The sequence below is a fragment of the Falco biarmicus genome, chromosome Z, assembly GCF_023638135.1.
Source record: "Falco biarmicus isolate bFalBia1 chromosome Z, bFalBia1.pri, whole genome shotgun sequence".
In the NCBI taxonomy this organism is placed as follows: domain Eukaryota; kingdom Metazoa; phylum Chordata; class Aves; order Falconiformes; family Falconidae; genus Falco; species Falco biarmicus.
Window position 1 is genome coordinate 24,444,764 of NC_079311.1, and position 19,463 is coordinate 24,464,226.

At 41.0% G+C, this 19,463-nt stretch overlaps 1 protein-coding gene across 1 annotated transcript in view; it reads right to left on the reverse strand.

The window, feature by feature from the left end:
* Positions 1-2,184: 2,184 nt before the first annotated feature.
* CAMK4 (calcium/calmodulin dependent protein kinase IV) overlaps positions 2,185-19,463 on the reverse strand; it is a 170,212-nt gene continuing 152,933 nt past the window's right edge. Inside the window, exons 8-11 of the mRNA XM_056324814.1 lie at positions 12,898-12,973; positions 8,048-8,174; positions 5,893-6,045; positions 2,185-3,033 (exon numbers count right to left, since the gene is read on the reverse strand). Of these exons, the coding sequence (XP_056180789.1) occupies positions 2,869-3,033; positions 5,893-6,045; positions 8,048-8,174; positions 12,898-12,973 (521 nt within the window). The 3' untranslated portion in view covers positions 2,185-2,868. The remainder of the gene's footprint in view (positions 3,034-5,892; positions 6,046-8,047; positions 8,175-12,897; positions 12,974-19,463) is intronic.

Sequence of the window (19,463 nt, forward strand, 5' to 3'; positions counted from 1 at the left end):
GTGAATCTTTCTGAACCTGTAAAAAACCCTGTTGTTGTGCAAAGGCAGGACATTGTTAGCCATTGAACAGCCATCAGCTCCTCAGCCTAGCTCTCAAATATTATACTTTAATTGGTTAATACTACAATGTGCCGCTAAAGGAAAAGTTTTGCTAAGTTCAAATTTGTCAAAAAAGATGGCAAGGTTCTCTTATGTACTTGAAGGACTTTACTAATATCTCCAACATTTTAAAAGCTTAGGATTTCAACAGAGAAGATCATCAGTAATTTTCTACCTAGTTTGTAAGCACAGACGTGGAACTGGTCTACCTCCAGTAGTATTTGAGTGTGTTCATATTTTTCAGTCACAGTAAGACACTGGTGTTTTACTCCCAAGTCTGAATTACGGCAGATGCCACCAGGATGTGATTTGTCAGACAAAAACAATGCACGTAACTCTTCTTTCTTCAGCTACATGCATACACACTAGCACTGCTCTTCCTTCTGCATAGTACATAAGCCAGGCACACTACTTTACTGAGTCACATATTGGTAATTCATTCAGCACAGATGTCCTGATTGTTTCATATTGAGCATAATAAAAGAAAACTAAGCAAAACCAACTGAAGCTCCTGAACCTTTATGCACAACACCGAGCTGCCTCTGAGATCATGCTGTCACAGAGAGGTCTCTGGTTGCATGGCATCAGTTCATCATAATGATATGCTGTGATATAATTTAGCAAAGAATAACTTTAAGAATCAGCTGGGACTACTTTTTCAGCTCAGCAAACCATGCCACAGGTGAAGATATTTCTGCTCAAGCACTCACAGATGCACAATGACTGTGCAGCTAGCTCCATTTTTGCAGATCAAAAGCAACTATCCCAAACTAAGGAGAAAATGTTACAGAAATCCAACCTTTTCCATCAAACCTCCCCACTGACAAAATTGGATGGCTTCACCACTGCAACAGGGGGAAGAAATCTGTGGCAGTGAAATGTATTCATCCTGCAGTCATCTCACAGGAGATAAGAAAGACAGTAAAAAGTGAGACAGGTGGGTGTAACTATCTCCTTCTCCAAAGTGATTAGTCTTACTCTACTTGTTTTCAAGGGAAAATCTGCAAAAGTGTCTTGTTGGTCTGTCCACAGAAGCCATGCCTCTACCAGCTGTTTCAGCTGACCTCAAAGTGTGTCTCCTGGGAAAAGGATGGATGCATGTACTTTAAATTTCAACCACACTTAATTAGCAAACCTTTTTGTAGACGTTCAAAGAGTCATAAGAAATGGATAAAAAATCTCAAGTGCAATACATTCATTAGCATGCATTCTCACCTAGTACAGACAATATCTTTAATCTTCTTTTTTACATTAATCTAGATTACATTTTATTTATCAAACCTACCACATGAATAACATTGTATTACTCTTTAATTTCATCAGGAAATGTAGCTACTGAATATTTTATTAATGACTTGGTTTTTCAGTAGCTGATATATGTTTTCAAGGCAAGTTGTGCAAGGCCTAACAACATAAAAAAAGTAAAAGAGGAATGTTGAGTATTTGGATGTTGGGTAACTATCAGTATTAAAAAAAATAACACACAGATGACATTGCTGTATATCAGGTACTTTTTGCCATTTCTGTAATATATCAATAAGATGAAATCCACGTGCTATCAAAGTGATAACAAACAATTGTAAACGGTCATACATATGGATGCATGTTAGTTTTTTCAATTCCTATCAATTACATTCAACAAAAACATCAAGACATCTGAAGAGCCTGACTAATTTTGCAAGCTGATCCATGCACACAGCTTTGAACTTAAGACACAGGAGCTCTGGGTGGATGCAAGGTTTGTGCTGGTGGATCACTTTACAGGAGGGGTCCTTCATTAGGAAAATCTGGACTAATTATGCTGACGAGTGGAAACTGATTACTCACGAGGGTAAACTATCTGGGAAGAAACTAGATTATACTACTTGCTCCCAGACCTCGTATAAGAGTGTTACCTCAGAGCAAAACCATTAAGTGTGGAACAGCTTCCTTCAAGCATTTACAACTTGCGTAATTGCAGATTATTCCCTTAGGCCCTATAAAAACATCTTCTAACTGCACAGTTTCAAAATGAATTAATAAATATAATGGTATTTCAAAAATTTGCATCTACTATAATCCCCTTTTAGTCTGTCATTTTGTTTTGCTAACACTTTACTAGAGAATGAAATGGCAAAAATCTGAGTAATTTTGGTTGTCATTAAAATGCTAGATATAAACAGGAAAAGTCAGAATAAGGCATTCTCAACACAAGCTTGAGGAACGTACATTTTCATGCCCAGTAGAACTAACATTTCAATTTCTTCTCGGAAGTAGTGGAATGTTTTTTGCATATAAATCCCCAAATACTTTTTGAATTTTACAGATAAAAAGCATTATTTCATACATCAGTTTTAAAAGCATTGGCTTGGTATTTCCTTCCTTTTGCCTGCTGCAGGACTAAATCTGGAAAGAAGCAGTTCAAAGAAACTTACAACATACAGAAGACACCTACTTCCATAAAACCAAATTAAATAGTATTTTGTTTCAAATGCCATCTAGAAACACTGGATAGATGTATACGAAGTATATGCATTCTGGTAGGTAGTTATTAATCCCCATGTTTTCACCTGCTGGTATTACTGCAAATAACACTGTTTCCATGACATGCCTTATGGAACAGTTTACTATTTTCATAAGCAGTCACATGCATTGAAGATCACCAGCCAGTGCATTTGGCACCCCAAAGCAGAACCAGAGAGGCCAAGCTTACAAATCTTTCTTGCTGAATGATGAGTTAGCTGGTGTATGAAATGACAGATCTCAGCTGAAACAAAGCAGCACATTGACCTAAGACATTTCTTCTGGAGCTGCTTCTGCTTCCTGAGTGGGTTTCTCTTCAGGTTTGCTGTCATGGACGGGAGACGGGTTACGGCTGGGCTTGTTGCTGTCATGTGCGCTGTGACCGCTGGCACTGCCAAGGCGAGTTGATGCCACTACAGCTTTTACTGCAGCCTAAGAGAGGGAGGATCAAGCAAAAATTCCTTAAAGGACATGGTCTGTCAGCACTGCAGCCTTAGCATCATCCCATTAGGGAATGTAACTGCATTTTGTCCTCCCGGTAACATCACATTCGGATAACTGCCTGGAGCTGGACAGATGTAGAAGGCCACCTGAAATACTGGACTGAGGTTTAAAACTGCTGCTTTCACAAGGCTACAAATTTTCCAATATGAACAGAATTTTTTTTCAGCTGCATATGCTGCATTTTTTTTCAGAAATTAATTCAGATCTCATGTTGAATTTAGATGGCAAAAAGAAAGTTATCTTCTTCATAATAACAGTATTATCACTGATTATTCCATGAAAAGTTCTCGATGGGAAACAATTTTTATCACTGTTGCACTACTGCATACTCCAAGCACAATGGTGCAGGGTACACAGGCAACTTACTACATATATATATATAAATACACATTGAGGATAGGCTCTCATATAACAAAAAAAGTCACAGATTGAAGACATGCATTACAACAGTTATATTACCCCTTGCCTTGGAGATTTTTATTGTCTGAAAAAACAAACATACAGAGGTGAAGGAAAGAAATACTAATCTCTGTATGACAACTCTAGCTATTTTTGACTCGGCTAGCTTTTCGCTTAGGCATCGCAGAAGAAGTGGGTTTAGGGGATGAGGAGTATAGGAAGTTTTTTGGGTGGTCTGCAGAGCTAACTATGGGGAAAAAAAAGAAAAGGAAAAGAATATGCTAATGAAAAATCAGATTATATAAACATCAGCAAGAAAGAAGAATCTGCTAATACAGAATATGAAGTCATAGTACAAGGCATGAGCCAATAAAAGTGGCAATAATTCTGACAGTGAGGGTCTAGACCTCTTAGCAGAAAAATCACACAGAGCCACATTAGTGGTGAGAGAGCTTCAGACAACAATCTACAAACAGAACATGCCACTCAATGCTATTATAATGTATAAAGATACTTTTAATGTCATTTCCTCCCACTAGCTGTGTGGATGTTTATGAAAAAAATTCAACACAGTTTATGAAGAACCAAATAATGACTGAGAGCTTTAAAGTTACTCTATTAAAACATGCCTTTAAATACAGAAAGCCTGCTGCTGGACTTGCATGGTGGAAAAGAGAGGATAATGTTATATTATTCTTACTAACAAAACAACAAGTAAAGTATGTATTCACTATTGAATTCACTATTCTGCTTTGCTTTTATTTTTTGGACAGCAATTAATTGCCTAAAGATTTATGGTTCATTTCATACATATATATGTGTACAACTATTAACTCTACAATAAAAGCTATACTCAGTTAATTCTCTTAACAACTGGAAATTTGGTCATCTACTCTTAAATAGAAAAAGCACTGAAGAAGTACTTATAAAAAGCAACAGTTTTTAAACACAGAACTATAAATTGGTTGACTATAGAGTTCTAAATAACCTGGGCTTCAAAAAAGTCTTGGTGATCAAAGGTGTAAAAATATAAGGAAAATCAAAATCATAATATGCAAAACCAGCATGTGTGTGTTTGTGACCTCCTGGACAGCTCATGCAGAAATAATGAAATTTATGACTCTGCTCATGCTCTGAAATCATTTTGATATAATAATGATGCATGGCATCTTCAGTGAATAACAGCAATTGTGCAGTAAGGGTACAGAAATCTTTCTGAAGAGAACAATGTTAATAGACACATTTACTCAGTTCTGCATGGGCAAAGCATACCTGTGATTTGTATCTACAGTGCCTGAGACCTTTGTAAATGACATTTCTTTGTTCTGTAATGATTCTCTGTCACAGTTCCATAACCATATCAAAAAAACCCCAAGTAAAACCAAAGTTAAGGGTCATTGTGAATTTGGTTTTGCTTGGGGGTTGTAAAGGTCTCAGATAAGATACTTTTTGCTCATTCCCCAGGGCTACAAGGGCAGCTTCACTGTGATGGTTGGTAATAATTTCTGTGCTGAAATATCCCTGAAAGTCTCTCCTAAGCAGACACAAATCTTTAACAACTGAAGAAAGGATTAGGGGAGAAAAAGGTTTCCCGACGTTATGTCAGCTAGATGCCCAGCTGCCTTCCATTTGCACCTAAAAATATTTCCCTGCTTCTTTTTCATGGTAGATACGCAGACTAGATGGTAAAGGAGCATACTGGTGATTCAAAACCTGATGTTATTTTCAGCATAGGTCCCATCCAGCCTTGCAGCACTTAATTTCCAGATAAAGAATTCTATTGCACATTTGCTGTCAAAGTTACCTGGAAATGCATGTTTTGGGCCTGTTAATGTTAACCCATGTATTTTATGGATCTACATGTCTGAAATTCTGACTCTAGATTATACAGAAGGATGGCTTAAGCTCTTGCTTTGTATTGATAGGTATAGAAATTGAGGGTGGCTTACACATCAAAATATGCTATAGTAGATTAAATACCTTCCACATTTACGAATGCTCATGAAGAAACTACTCAGAATTTTGTTCTTTCTGGTCAGTACTCTAAGGATGTGCAAATAGTACAGGACAGACAGATGGGCAGAAGCAAGGAAGGAAGAAGAGAAGAAAGGAAGAAAAGAAGGGTAAGGAATTTGTGAAAGCTGTGTATGTTCTCAGTTCTGTCTGTTTAGACAGAATTTTCTATCAACTTCATTTTTTCTATCAACTTTATTTTTATTTGTTTGGCTGCAGACATTTTCTAAGTCACCTTCAACTTTTTCATCTTCATTAGTCATCTTAAAAAAGCTTCCAGGAATGTTATCCTGAAAAGTGTGCAAGGTTTCTGCAAGGCTACCGCTCTAATTGCGTATTTCATAGACAAAACAGAGACTTTGTCCAGAGACTTGCCTTAAGTTTACGCCGGGCATTGAATTCTTGAAGTTTCTTTTGTGCATTGTCCATATGTGCAAAGTTTGCTGCCTTCCCTGTGACCCATGGGTGCTGCAAAGCCTGTAGAGTGGTGAGGCGTTTCTTGGGGTCTAAAATAATCAACTTTTTAACCTGCATCACAAGGAAGAAATACAGAAGACCATTAACCTTATTCTTCATGTATGCTTACCAAGCTTTGCATCTGGGGGTTTGGGAAGCATCTTAGTGAAACACATTCTAAGAAACCAACAAGAATTTGCATTCAAGTCTTTGCACATATTTTGTTTCTGGGATTTCTTGGTCCTCCGTAAGTAACATCTGAATAAAACAGCCATTAAGGGGGAAGAAAGGAGAAAAAAATATCAAATGGTTAGCAACATTTTAAGAGTATGCACCAAAGCAGCTGGCCAGTATCAGCCATAGACTTTTGTATGTCTGAACTGTCACATAAACCCTTATCCCCACTTTTGGATTTGGACAAGGTTTAAACTGGATTGGAAAGTTTAAATGCCAATGTATGCATCTCATGCAGATGTGAAATCTCATGTACACATGAACTAAAAACCACTGTACAAGTATTTCTCTCTTAGCACACTCTGAAACATTCTGTTATCAAGACCAGGGAAGCTGCACCTCTGCAAACACAACACTGGGATATTTTTGGGAACAAGAAACTGCAGACATACCTCTGGGAGTGGAGGTGTTACAAACTGCTGAATACGAAGTGTGTCCAGTAAAGCTGCATTTCATGGGTTTTGCTGTATGTGTGGACAAGTGGTGTTTTAAAAATAAGATGGGTGAGGATGGAGTAAAGAAGTACATAGACGGTACTTAGCAGAGCCACACTTCTGCAACTGTCCTGACTGCACACTCTCTTGGAGCAGAGTGCAAGTGAAGGCACAGGGCTCCACCACTGCTATGTACCCAAGTGTGGAGGAAGGACTCGCTTTAGCGCTCTCTGGCTTCCCTCCAAAGAGCCATTAAAGAAAGACGGTGCCCTGAAGTGGGTGCAGGAGAACAGGCATCATTGGACCCTGCTATGCACCCATGAAAGAGGTCAAGTTTAGCAAATCACTTCAACTGAACACCTCAGAACTTCCCACAGCATGGGTTTTGAGAGCCATGGGCTTCATCCTTACCTACAACTTGCTATACAGTGTTCAGACCTGAAACTCAGCTTTACTGTAGGAAAATGTTAGGGACCAGTTTGGACCAAAGATCTCTGTATAAAATAAATGAACAGCTTTGCTGCAGGCTGCTGTTTGTCTGGGTTTTGACAATACAATGCAGTAAATGATATTTTTTTGACCTTAGAAAAACTTCACATCTAACACAACAACAACAAAGTACTTTGAACTTCTACAGTTCTTCCATTTGAGGCATCTTGAGGTACTTTACAAACACTAATTATGTAGTATTTTATGGCACAGTTTGTATAATATGGAACTGCATTTGTGTCTTCAGTGCTAACGAAATAACTGAAGTGTGCAAGTTATTGTTGACTAAAAATCAAACTCAAGCATATCTATCTTTGCAGATCAGTATCTCCTGGATCCAATTTACTTCATCCATCAATAAAAGAATACAGTGCAGATAGCATGCCAGCCCTTGTATTTTGCTAATGGACCATATTTAAAATGAGTCATTCCTCATTTACTGAGAAAAAGCTTAAATGGACAGAAAAAGGCTATCAGCAAAAGCAGGGTGGAGGCGGCTTCACTCCTTTTTGTATTCTTCCTCTAAAGTTCAGACTTGAAAACTGCATAAAATATAGGGCTTGTTTCTACATTCCCCTGGAGGTGGTTGCCCTGCAAGAGGAATGATGAAACATTTCAGAGCTAGAATGAAAGGCAGGCATGAACACTGTGACAGCTGCCAACAGTCTGTGGCTTAGTTCACAGAAGGACCTGAACATCCATGGTTTTAAGTGCAAAATTACAGCACTGGACTGACAGGGGATATTTAACAGCACCATAATATGCCAGAGGTAATAACAAGAAAAGCAAGGAGCCATATGAACAACTCATTAACCAATTATTCTGCCCCCACACAAAAATGGACTCTTTCTCAGGGGAAGCAACTACCCAAATACATATCAGCAAAGATACTCCAGTCTTATTTTTGCTTTACTTACTAAATCCTTGGCATTCAGAGACACATCATCCCACCAGGGTGACACAAAGTCATATTCACAGTTTAGGATTCTCTTAAACATGTATTGATCTCCCCTTTCATCATAAAATGGTTCAAAGCCACAAAGTCTGAAAGGATAAAAACGGAAGAAATTTATGAAAGTGCATTTAGTCTTGGGTTGTTCGAAACAGTTCCCGGTATTATCTTTCCCTGATTCATGCCCTGTAGACCACTCTGGGAAACCAGACCTGGAGGTACTTATGAACTCCTAATTCTACAGAGCAGAGCAAAATGTGGTCATAAGCATTCAAAAGCACTGGGAAAGGTTGATCTAATTGTGAATTTCCCATTTTCACATGACTGTAATCGGAACTATGAACAAAGGGACTTGCCATAAAAGTAGCTGTGCAACAGTTCATATCTGTTTACCTTCTACATGCCAATAAATATTTTCTAGCAGCTCTTCATTCTGCTGGCCTTAGGCCGAAGTCCCCTGGACCGTTTATCATTCCTCAGTCTGAAACCTTTGCTCACGCCTGCTCTATTCTCTGAGTCTTCTCCAGCTGTGTGTCTTTTTGAAGTGGGTGCTGGTTTCGGCTGGGATAGAATTAATTTTCTTCCTAGTAGCTGGTACAGGGCTGTGTTTTCGATTTATTATGAGAATAATGTCGATAACACACTGATGCTTTAGTTGTTGCTAAGTAGCCCTTACCCTAAGTTGAGGTCTTTCAGTTTCCCATGCTCTGGCAGTGAGCAGGTGCACAAGAAGCCAGGAGGGAGCAGAGCCAGGACAGCTGCCTGAACTAGCCAAAGCGATATTCCATACCATGGAATGCCATGCTCGGTTTATAAACTGCAGGGAGTTGGCTGGGAGGGGCTGATCACTGCTTGGGGCCTGGCTGGGCATCAGTCAGTAGGTGGTGAGCAATTGTACATCACTTGTTTTTCTTGAGCTTTATTCCTCTCTCTCTTCTTGTTATCTCTTCTATTATAATTTATTATGATTATGATTAATTATTATTGCTTGTTCGTTAATTAATTAATTATTTTCAATTATCAAACTGTTTTTATGTCAAGCCATGGGTTTTACCTTTTTCTGAATCTCTTAGATAACAATTCCTGACCTTGGTTCTACTTTTTTGGACTGTAAGCACAGAGTTAACATGTTCAGTATGTTATCAGAATCCCTGTAAATCTTTCCTGAGGGATAGGAATTAGCTGAGGAACCACATTTTACCTGTGAAGTTAGAAGTTTTTATATGTCCAGTTAGGACTGTTTTTTTTACTATGATCATCAATGTACATTCTTTCATCCTGTCATCCACAAAATGTAAAAACCGTTGGCAGGTTTTAATAATCAGCCCTCATCTTTACTTAGGTAGCTTACATATTATCAAGAAATTTTATAATATCACTAAGGACCACATTTATGAATATATTGAAAAATACAGATCCACACTGCTGGCCCTGGGGAAAGCAAACTCACAGAAGTGGTTTCCATTTATACAATGTCCTTTTTTGTCATTTCATTGCACTTTAATCATGCCTGCACACATAATCAAAAATTTTAAAGTGAATTTCCTATTCAACCAGTAAGTATTCTGAGCTAAACGGAAAGTCTGATACTTTGTCTCCAGAAAATGCAACAAGCAATGAAATGATGACAGAAAAACAAGAGCAGACTGTAAAGAACAAGACAGCAGCAAATCTAGAAAATTTGACCTTACATTTTAACTTGGTTTTATATTTTTAAACCAAATTAGTGTGCTGACTGTCCTGAAAAAGGAGACAGATGTTCCATGAAGAAATGTGGTTTTGGGAGTGGTGTGTAGCTGTGGTTGGAACAGCTGCATCACTTTGCACTGCCAAAGAGGAGAAAACCTCCACTGTAAGCACATTCCGGGCACGCTACTAATTTCCAAGTCTGGCAGAGATGGATTAAAACACAAGCATCCAACCTCCAAATACCGGCTCCCACCTACTGAAGCAGTAGGTGGGAACTGGTCACTGTCCCTCTGCTGCTCCCCTCCTATTTGCCTGCCTCTCCCACCACCATTTCTGAGCTTGCTTCAGATGGGGTCCTACCCCCATGCTGAGGAGGGTTGTTGGACCACTAACTGGATCAGCCCAAACTGGCTTCTGGATACCAGGTAACTGGTACCATCATACAATGAGACCATGCTTAATTAAGGCTTGCTGTGACTGGGTTGGAAGCCTTGGAAGTGATTCTTTTATTTACTCCTGAAAATATTTTCATTGTAACTCACTACTATCTTCTATTGTTGCCTTATTAACAATTTCTATGGGTATGCTTCTATCTAAAAAAAATTTCCATTTCAGCAGACAGAATTCTCGCTACGTGCCAAATCAGGTGAATAAAACTAGAGGTGTGATTTCAAATTAGATAAATTGAACCTGTAAACCACTTCAAAATAAATTAGAAATGATCAGACAACGTTTTGTGCCCTTTTAAGTGAGTAAAAAACCACCTTTAATTAAATCCATGCAATTTTGACTACAAAGTGTCTGTGTTAGTTGGCCACTATCTGCATCTCAAATATGCTGTAGTGTTTCCAATCTGCCACTGGAATGCAAAACGACTGGTCCTCTTTGCTGTTAAAACTATAAAAGTGGCTTCCCTGGAATTAAAACAGTTATCATCAATAGGCCTTAATATAATTTGCCTCAGGAATAACTGTTCTGACAAAATATGCGTCAAAGTTTTTCTTAATCATATGATAAATCCACTTTGTATTGGTGAGAAGGTACAGTTTTATGCACGTCTTCTGTAGCATGGTAGTTAACTCTTAGATGCACTCTATTTTAGAGGCACATACAGCAATGTTTTTTTTTTTGACCGTACATAAGTCATTCATACATATTCATACATGCATTCATACATAAGGCATTCCTTCTACTGAACTATGAGACTGAGACATGCAACACTGTCCTTTAGGCTGAAGGATTAATGAATTAGTTACTGAACATGTACTTTTCTAGTCTCAGCTTCTAATCCATCAGAAACGTTCATCTACAAAGCTTTAAACTCAATAGAAGAGTTTTAAAGGTGGAATATTGCTAAAGCTGAATGGAAGAGATGGACAAGTGATTTGACTAGCACCCTATTTGCCTGGCTTGTTCCTGTAGGTCAAATTGGATTTTGAGAGTGGAGGAGAGGAACAGAGGAAGTAAAGGAGTATCTGTACTGATGGTGTCCCATCCAGATCTGGAGTTCACATGCTTGTGTTTACACAGTGTTAAAAAGTGCAGAGGTTTAATGTGTCTTGGGAGCAACTCCTCAACAGCTGGAAAGTTTTGAAAGGCTGTACATAGCAAATATGTTCCAATAGGAATTTGCATTTTCTCACTTGGAGGTTGCCTACACTTAAAAGCAAGCTCTGCTTAAGGAAGGCTCTCAGTTTTAAGTACAACAGCTGTCCCTCAATCACTGAATAACTAAACAAGGCCATGGCTTAATCTAGGTATCTTTGTAAATGGACCACAAAAGTCACCGCTCCAATCTCAGGGACAGCCTTGCTGGCAAATTTCTCATCTCTGTGCCACACACGGACCACTAGAACTGATGACAAGTGATCACCTGGCAGGCAATATGTGAGATGGGATCTTCTACAGACTTGAACCAGGCCTTGAGACAAAGATTCACATTTTAAAAGCAGCAGATAACGAAATGGCAAATAGGAATATTGTAGCCTATTATTTACAGGCACCTGAAAGAAGAGCTGTGACTTATTTGAAGCTTATGTGCAGAACAAAAGATACTTTCTGATATTTCCATCAGTGTTTACATATCCTTACAAGTACTTTCAGTATAAACACTAGAAAATATAATTCGTTCTTTGCAAAAGACATAAAGAAATTAATTGTATTATTACATGCTGCATTTGCTGGACAGAGTTAATGAGTCCTAGAAGGGAAAAGATAATGGCCCAGATGTAGAAAATCCTCCATAATTTGAATGTATATGTATAAAATCTTGTTTTCTTCCCATAAAAGGCATCCTGCAAGTATTGTATACAACTACACAAGCAATCTTAATATCGGTGTTGTCAATGGAATAGATTATTTATTTTCCCATAAAGAGAAGTGTCAATACAGCAGGAACAATCTTCCTTTCTCAATAATCTTCCTTTGAAAGATTCCATCAATGCAATAAAATAATTACAGTGCTTACCAACTAAATTAGGACTAGCCATAGTAAGATGCAGATACAAGTGCCTACCTTTAGACACAGCTGTCTGAAAATTTTGGATTGTAGTTGCAGCTTCAACTGTTTAAAATAAGTACGGCCAGCATCACTCACAGCCCTCTGTCAACAGTGTCTTTGGTTATCTTGTAAGAAGTGAAACACTTCAACATTAATCATTTAACCCAACAGACTGATTTGCAGACAGACAGTTCAGGGCTGTTCCCTGCCTCCTGGCAGAGATGCTGTGAGACAGCAACACTGATGCTGCAGCCGCAGCTGCAGCAGTGTCTGTGGTTGACACAGATGGGGCAGCTGTATTTGGGAATATTCACAGGTATAACTTTTCCTTGCCTCATCTGTAGTTGAGAAGCTACTTAGGATCATGGTATGTCTCATAGTTTGTGTGAATGAAAATGAAAACATATAATGCTTTCTGATACTTGTATGCTTGTATTTTTGCTTTCAGCTGCTATTCATTCACATTAATAGCACAAATCTGCACAGACCTCACTGCTGTTCAGCAAGAAACATTATATTTATCAATTATATAACCTGAATGTTTTGCCATGCTCCTCTAGGATTTGATTTACTTAAATAAGATCACATTTAAAGTTCAGGATCATGCATTTTCCATCTGTACTTACAGGATGTAGGTGATAATCCCCAGAGACCACATGTCCACCTCAGGGCCATAGGCACATCCCCGTAGTATCTCTGGTGCTGCAGATGATAAAATACTTGTCAAGAAGATGAAAGCTGAATGCAGAAATAACAGTCACAAAGTCAATTTAAACTCCATGAACACGCCTGTCTTTTAAAAAGTTAGGGCCTGCTCCTTTAAGCCCTTAATTAGGCAAATGATTCCCTTCATTTGAGTATAAAGCAACAGAAGTCATGTCCATGCACAGCCAGAATAAAATGAAAAGTGGACTTTGGTATCAAATTGCTTTTTTTGGTGAAAGGAACCACAAAAAGCTACAGCAGCACTAGAGCTGCAATATGACAAACGAGGTGGTACTTTTCCTTCAGTATTTTAATTATTTACTTGGTGCTTTATTTGGGCTTTATTTTTGGTATTGTGTGTTAATTGTAAGGAATGATGAGACCATTTCAGGCAATTGCTTTTGCTGCAGTTCAGAGCAGGCGCAAAGACCAGGCAGTCTTGGGGGACCAGTTCTGTGACGGTAAAGAGGAGTTAATCTCTGCCCAAGAAGCTTGACAGACACACCTCAAGGAAAGCTGAGCAGACCGCTGTATCCCTCAGACAGTATGTATTGCTGCTGCATGTGACTGAAAATGTGCCCAAACTGTGATGTGCCTACTTCAAGCACCCCTGGCCCCTGAGCTCTTAACTCCACGCACCCTCGAGGTTTGCCTCCAACTGGGCAAGCCTCCCTGGTCAAAGCTGCTGAGGTGGCAGGATGAAAATGCCACATCTCCAGAGGAAGAAAAGGAATTGTTCGATACTGGGGGAGGCAAGACCCTTCATTCCCTCACCTTTTGGCCACAGACAAAAATACCTAACTAATTTGGAAAAAAATAAAAAAGACACTACTGAGCTACACTTCCACATATCAGTAGCCCTTCTCAGCAACCATTGTTCTGTATTAATATCCATCCGATGTACAGGATGGTAGGATGGTAGTCATGAGCTCTATGATGCACATCAGATGGCTGCCACAAAGGACTTTATTGCACCTGCATGTATCAACACCGCACCATGTACACACATCTTCACCTTCCCACATTACACTTTCACAGCCATGATCAGCAAGGCCAAGAAGGGCTGGAGCTTCCCAAAATGTATGACAGCTCCTGCCTCAGCCTGAAGCTTTGGTTGCCCTTCTAGACTGCCCCAGGCTGCTGGCAAACTTGTGCTTTGCTCCCAGCCTGTGGGAGTTCTCCACTGGGGCAGCTAGCTCTCCCAAGGAACACGCAGCATCATCCAGGGGAAGCAAGGCTTCCCCAAGCATGACTTTAATCAGAGTGCACACAACTCCGAAACGGTCTCCAGGCAGACGGCTCAGACTTCTTCTGCTTACCTGAAGGATTTACCATGCAGGGAACACATCAAACATTTTTACAAAGCATTAATATAGAAGGCAAAAGACATGAATCTCTAAGTTTGCTACATACCATGTGTACATCTGGCAGCTGGGCAAATGCTTGCCTCTCTAAGCTCAGAGAGCTTACCCTTCTGCTAAGTAAACTGATGAACATGAGGGGCTGTTTTTGAGAAGGGATACTAGATCCCAACTCATTTAAACTCAGGTTAACCCATAGCTAATGGGACAGTCTACAAGCAAAGTAGCCAGTGCCCTCAGAGGAAGAGATGGAGATGGACCAAGAAAAGAAATGTTAACCATCATTCTCCCTGCCATGTTTGTTAATGTCACGTGAGGGGTTCTGAAGTAAATAGGACTGTTTTTCTGTTTAATGGCCAATACACTTCCTCTGCTCCAGGAAACTACAGGCTGGTGAGCCTCACTTCTATCCCTGGAAAGGTGATGGAACAGTTCATCCTAGAGGTCATCTCTAAGCATGTAGAGGAAAAGGTTATCAGGAGCAGTCAACATGGATTCACCAAAGGGAAATTATGTCTGACCAACCCAACAGACTTTGACGATGGAATGACTGGCTGGGTAGACGAGGGGAGGGTGGTGGATGTTGCCTGCCTTGACCTCAGCCTTTGACACCGTCTCCCGTGACTCCCTCACAGGTGAGCTCAGGCAGTGTGGGTCAGGTGAGTGGATGGGGGGTGGACTGAGAACTGGCTGGTGGCAGAGCTCAGAGGGTTGTGATCAGCGCTGCAGAGCCTGGCTGGAGGCCTGTGGCTCACGGTGTTCCCCAGGGGTCAGTGCTGGGCCCAGTCCTGTTCAGCTTGTTCACCAGTGACCTGGGTGAAGGGGCAGGGTGTCCCCTCAGCACGTTGCTGATGGTGCAGAACCGGGAGGAGCGGCTGATGCACCAGAGGCTGCGCTGCCATTCAGGGAGACCTGGTCAGGAGAGCTGGGGCAGAGGGACCTCATGGAGCTCAACAAAGGCAAGTGCAGGGTCCTGCCCCTGGGGAGGGACAGCCCCAGGCACCAGCACAGGCTGGGGTGACCTGCTGGAAGGCAGCTCTGCGGAGAAGGACCTGGGAGTGCTGGTGGGCAGCAAGGTGCCCGTGGGCCAGCAGTGTGCCCTGGTGGCCACGAAGGCCGGTGGGATCCTGCAGGGCATTAGGAGGAGCGTGGCCAGCAGGCCGAGGGAGGTGATCCTCCCCCTCTGCTCTGCCCTGGTGGGGCACATCTGGAGTGCTGTGCCCAGTGCTGGGCTCCCCAGTTCAGGAGAGACAGGGAACTACTGGAGAGGGCCCAGCGGAGGGCTACGAAGGTGATGAGGGGACTGGAGCATCTCCCTGATGAGGAGAGGCTGAGGGAGCTGGGGCTGTTTGGCCTGGAGCAGAGCAGACTGAGAGGGGATCTTACCAATGCACACAAACACCTTAAGGGTGGGCGTCAGGGGGACGGGGCCAGGCTCTTTTCAGTGGTGCCCAGCGACAGGACAAGGGGCAACGGGGACAAACTGCAACATGGGAAATTCCTTCTGAGTGTGAGGTAGAACTTTTTTACCTTGAGGGTGACAGAGCCCTGGAACAGGCTGCCCAGAGAGGTTGTGGAGTCCCCTTTCTGGTGGCCTTCATAATCTGCCTGGACGCAATTCTGTGCAGCCTGCTCTGGGTGAACTTGCTTTAGCAGGGGTTTGGACTAGATGATCTCCAGAGGTCCCTTCCAACCCTGACTATCCTGTGATTCTTGTAGGGAACACAATGTTTCTTTGGATGTCATCTTGCCCAGCATAGGGGCAGAAAACACTTTCTACCCTTCTTTTGCTTTTCTTATCTTTCCACCTCAGTATTGTAAAATGGCCACAAAGGAGACCAAAGATTGGTATATACACGTCTGCCTTGCTATTTGGACTGTGATTACACAGTTATACATCTTTCAAATATGATTTTTTAATGTTTCTAGAAGTTTGCTTTTGATGAATGGATTTGACCAATACATTGCTGTTAGTTTAGATGTTGGCTGTAACACTGATCATGAATCACTGGTCTGCACTGGTTTATTTTTATGTGCTACTGTCAGGAATCACTTATGCCCTTCATATTAAGTTCATTAAAAATGCAGTGTCTCAGGAAGTTAAGTTCTTTCTGACCATCTTCTTGTTTTCATTCCTTTGCATCATTTTACACATCCCAGGGACTGTAAATTGGTAAGTCTTGATGCCAAAGTATCCAGACTCCAGTATGTGTTTTTGTTGCTGTGTTCTTTCTGGAGAAGCTGCTGATAACTGAGTAGGCAGGATGTGGGAGTTGGCAGCCTGTGACTATCAATTATTCATAGTTTAATTTGGCATTTCAACAGTATTCCTCTTGGGTTTCCTCCACTTCTGGAAAGAAATGCTTGAGTATTTTCCAGGCACCAGGAATTCTGCATGGTCAGTCAACCAGGTTGTAAATCAATTATTGCAAGTCCATGTTTGCAGGCATTGCAGGTCCACATCTGTAGTCACAAAGCTCCTTTCTTCTCTTCAAAACACAGACATTCAGCCTCAGCCCTCCCCACCAAGTTGTCCCTACTCTGAGGGCTCCTCTATGGGAATAAACATAGTCCTACTTTTATAGTATACAAAGACAGGCATGAAAAGGGCTTAATACTAACTATAGTTTTATGGCATTTGTAGTATAACTGTCAGAAAAGAAGACAATCAGAACATTAGCAGCTAATACATGAAGTACAGTTTTACAAAACTAAGCAGACTGGAATTCAGTGCTATTCTAAAGCATACTTGGCACCTGTGTGTGCTTGGTAGAGAATGTCATACAAGGTAATAGACGTGTCACCTGAATTCCATTATCAGCTGTGCTACGAGGTAACAGAGCAATTTTATGGTCTACTCCAATGTCTTCTTTGCTTCTACAGTTACAAAAGCAAATGCCAAGTCTTTAGTTTCCGTATGGCTTGGCTCAGCTCTGTCCAAAACTGAGATGTTTACCACCCAGCACACTGCTAGTAACTTGCAGCCTTTGTGGAGAAGCCCATTCATGATCTAAAGTTGAGCAAGAATAGCAGAAATAGGTTCCTCCACAAGATCACACTGGGTGTTGGAAGTGAGGATACACCATGGGAAGCCCAGAAGGCTTCTCCTCGTGTAAAAGAGATCACCAGCCTCCCTGACCATTAGCTGGTTTGCTGACATGGAAGTGCATTGCAATGAAGGGCAAGTAGACTGCAGAGGCAGTCGTAACCCTCTTTTGCTGGAGGGGCTCCTCTTTTGCATATTCTGGCACTGGAGGATCCATTTCTGGCTCATTTTCTGGTTCCATGAGTCCTGGTGAGGTTCTGCACATGTCCAGGAGCTAGCTGTCCCTGCTCTGACAGTGAAGCTGTGCACAAGGCTGCTGTACCAGGAGCCTGACAGCATGCACAGGATGCCCTGCTGAAAGCTGCTAGACATTCTTCGAGGCTCCATCCAGCTGCTGGCTCCTCAGCCTTGCACAGCTCAGCACTGCCACGGGAAACTGAGCCAGAATCCACCAGGGCTCTGCCCTGCTCCAACAGACCACCCACCTACAGGCAGGCTGAAAGCTCTCCACGGGGATGAAGCATCCTACAGGCCTGTGCTGTCCCCTCTGACCTGGGGATGCTGCTGCTGGAAAGAAGTCTGCCGTGTGCAGGGGATGGCCAGGCTGGACACATCCTTGCCTGCAGCAGGATAAGCTCTACCCACAGCCCCACGGGGAGAGCAAACTGCTCCAGCCCCAAGAGGGAACAGCCACTGGGGCTTGGCAGCATGTTTTTAATTATTTTTTTCCAAATGAGTTGTATGCTTACTTTCTCTCTGCTGTGGCAGGTTATGCTTGAACTCTGTTTTTAGATTTTGGATTTGGGGGGGAGGGAGGGGTGGTGGTTCTAGTTATATCCTCTTTACATTACTGGTATCTGACATATAGCACAGCTATGACATTGTTTGCCAGATGTTATGCATACAGCAATTGTAACATTCACTCTCTGCACCACTTATTTTCTCCCCAAAGCAACGGAGAACCCACCCCCACCCCCACCCCCCCATTTCTAATTATTCATGGACTGTTACCAGTACTGTGTTTTTTCACTTGCTTAACAAAACCTCATTCTCCCATATGAAAGTGAGGGAACATACTTTTACCTAACTATGATTCTATGGAAATTTGTTTTAATTTGAGCTATCAGTGGTGGTTTTCTTGCATTCAGATTAGACGCCTTACATTATTAAAAGCTACAAGATGGAGAAGCATGAACTAGCTGTGATTTTGGAAAAAAACAGAAACATGTAAGAATAGGACAAGTGAGATGAAACACAATTTCTAAATTTTGTGCACATTTTCCACAGTTTAAAAAGTAGAAACTATCCTTAAAGGCCACCAACTGAAAAATATAAACTCAATGTTATTAAGTATATAATTTTCTAATTTCTAAATTATTAAAGGCATTCAAATTACCATCCTTGTGCAATACGGTGCTAAGCTTACATGTTAGACGTTTGCTCTGAAGTCACCTGTAAACATATACTTGTTGTAGTATTGTGAATGCACAGGCAAATTAGCCATTTGGTAAGCAGTGGTTCATGCCAACTCTCACTCTCTTGGTAAAACTGAAGAAAACCTACGATTTCGTTCTTACTTTGTTTAGGAGAAGAAAGGATTAGTTAAAAGTGCCAAAGCCTTCTTACTGCTGAAAGAGATGACTAGATCTACACCAGTCACCTCAGTTGACAAGATCTGCCACAAAGCGCTCCTTGATATTGCACTCATAACCCTGTTACACAGGTCCCACCACAGCGTGCACCAGAATGGTCTGAGTCAAGCCTGCATTTAAAATCACATATTTGCTGAAATTTTTTGGGTTTAGGGGATTAATTTATGACCTTACTCTAAGGAATAATTTGATTTCCTCCATCTTAAAAAAAATTACTTTAAAATAAATTCACTGTAAGCAATATTCAAATATTCATAATTGTGATTAACTGTATAAAGTTTTAGTGTTTTCTGTTATGTCTTTCATAGTCCAAATTTCTGCTGATGCCTCTCTACTACTATGTTAGTAATTTCAGCATTTTTACAACACTTGAACTTATTTCCATGCGAGCAATGAACTTGCACCGTAACATATGTTTTGATTATTAA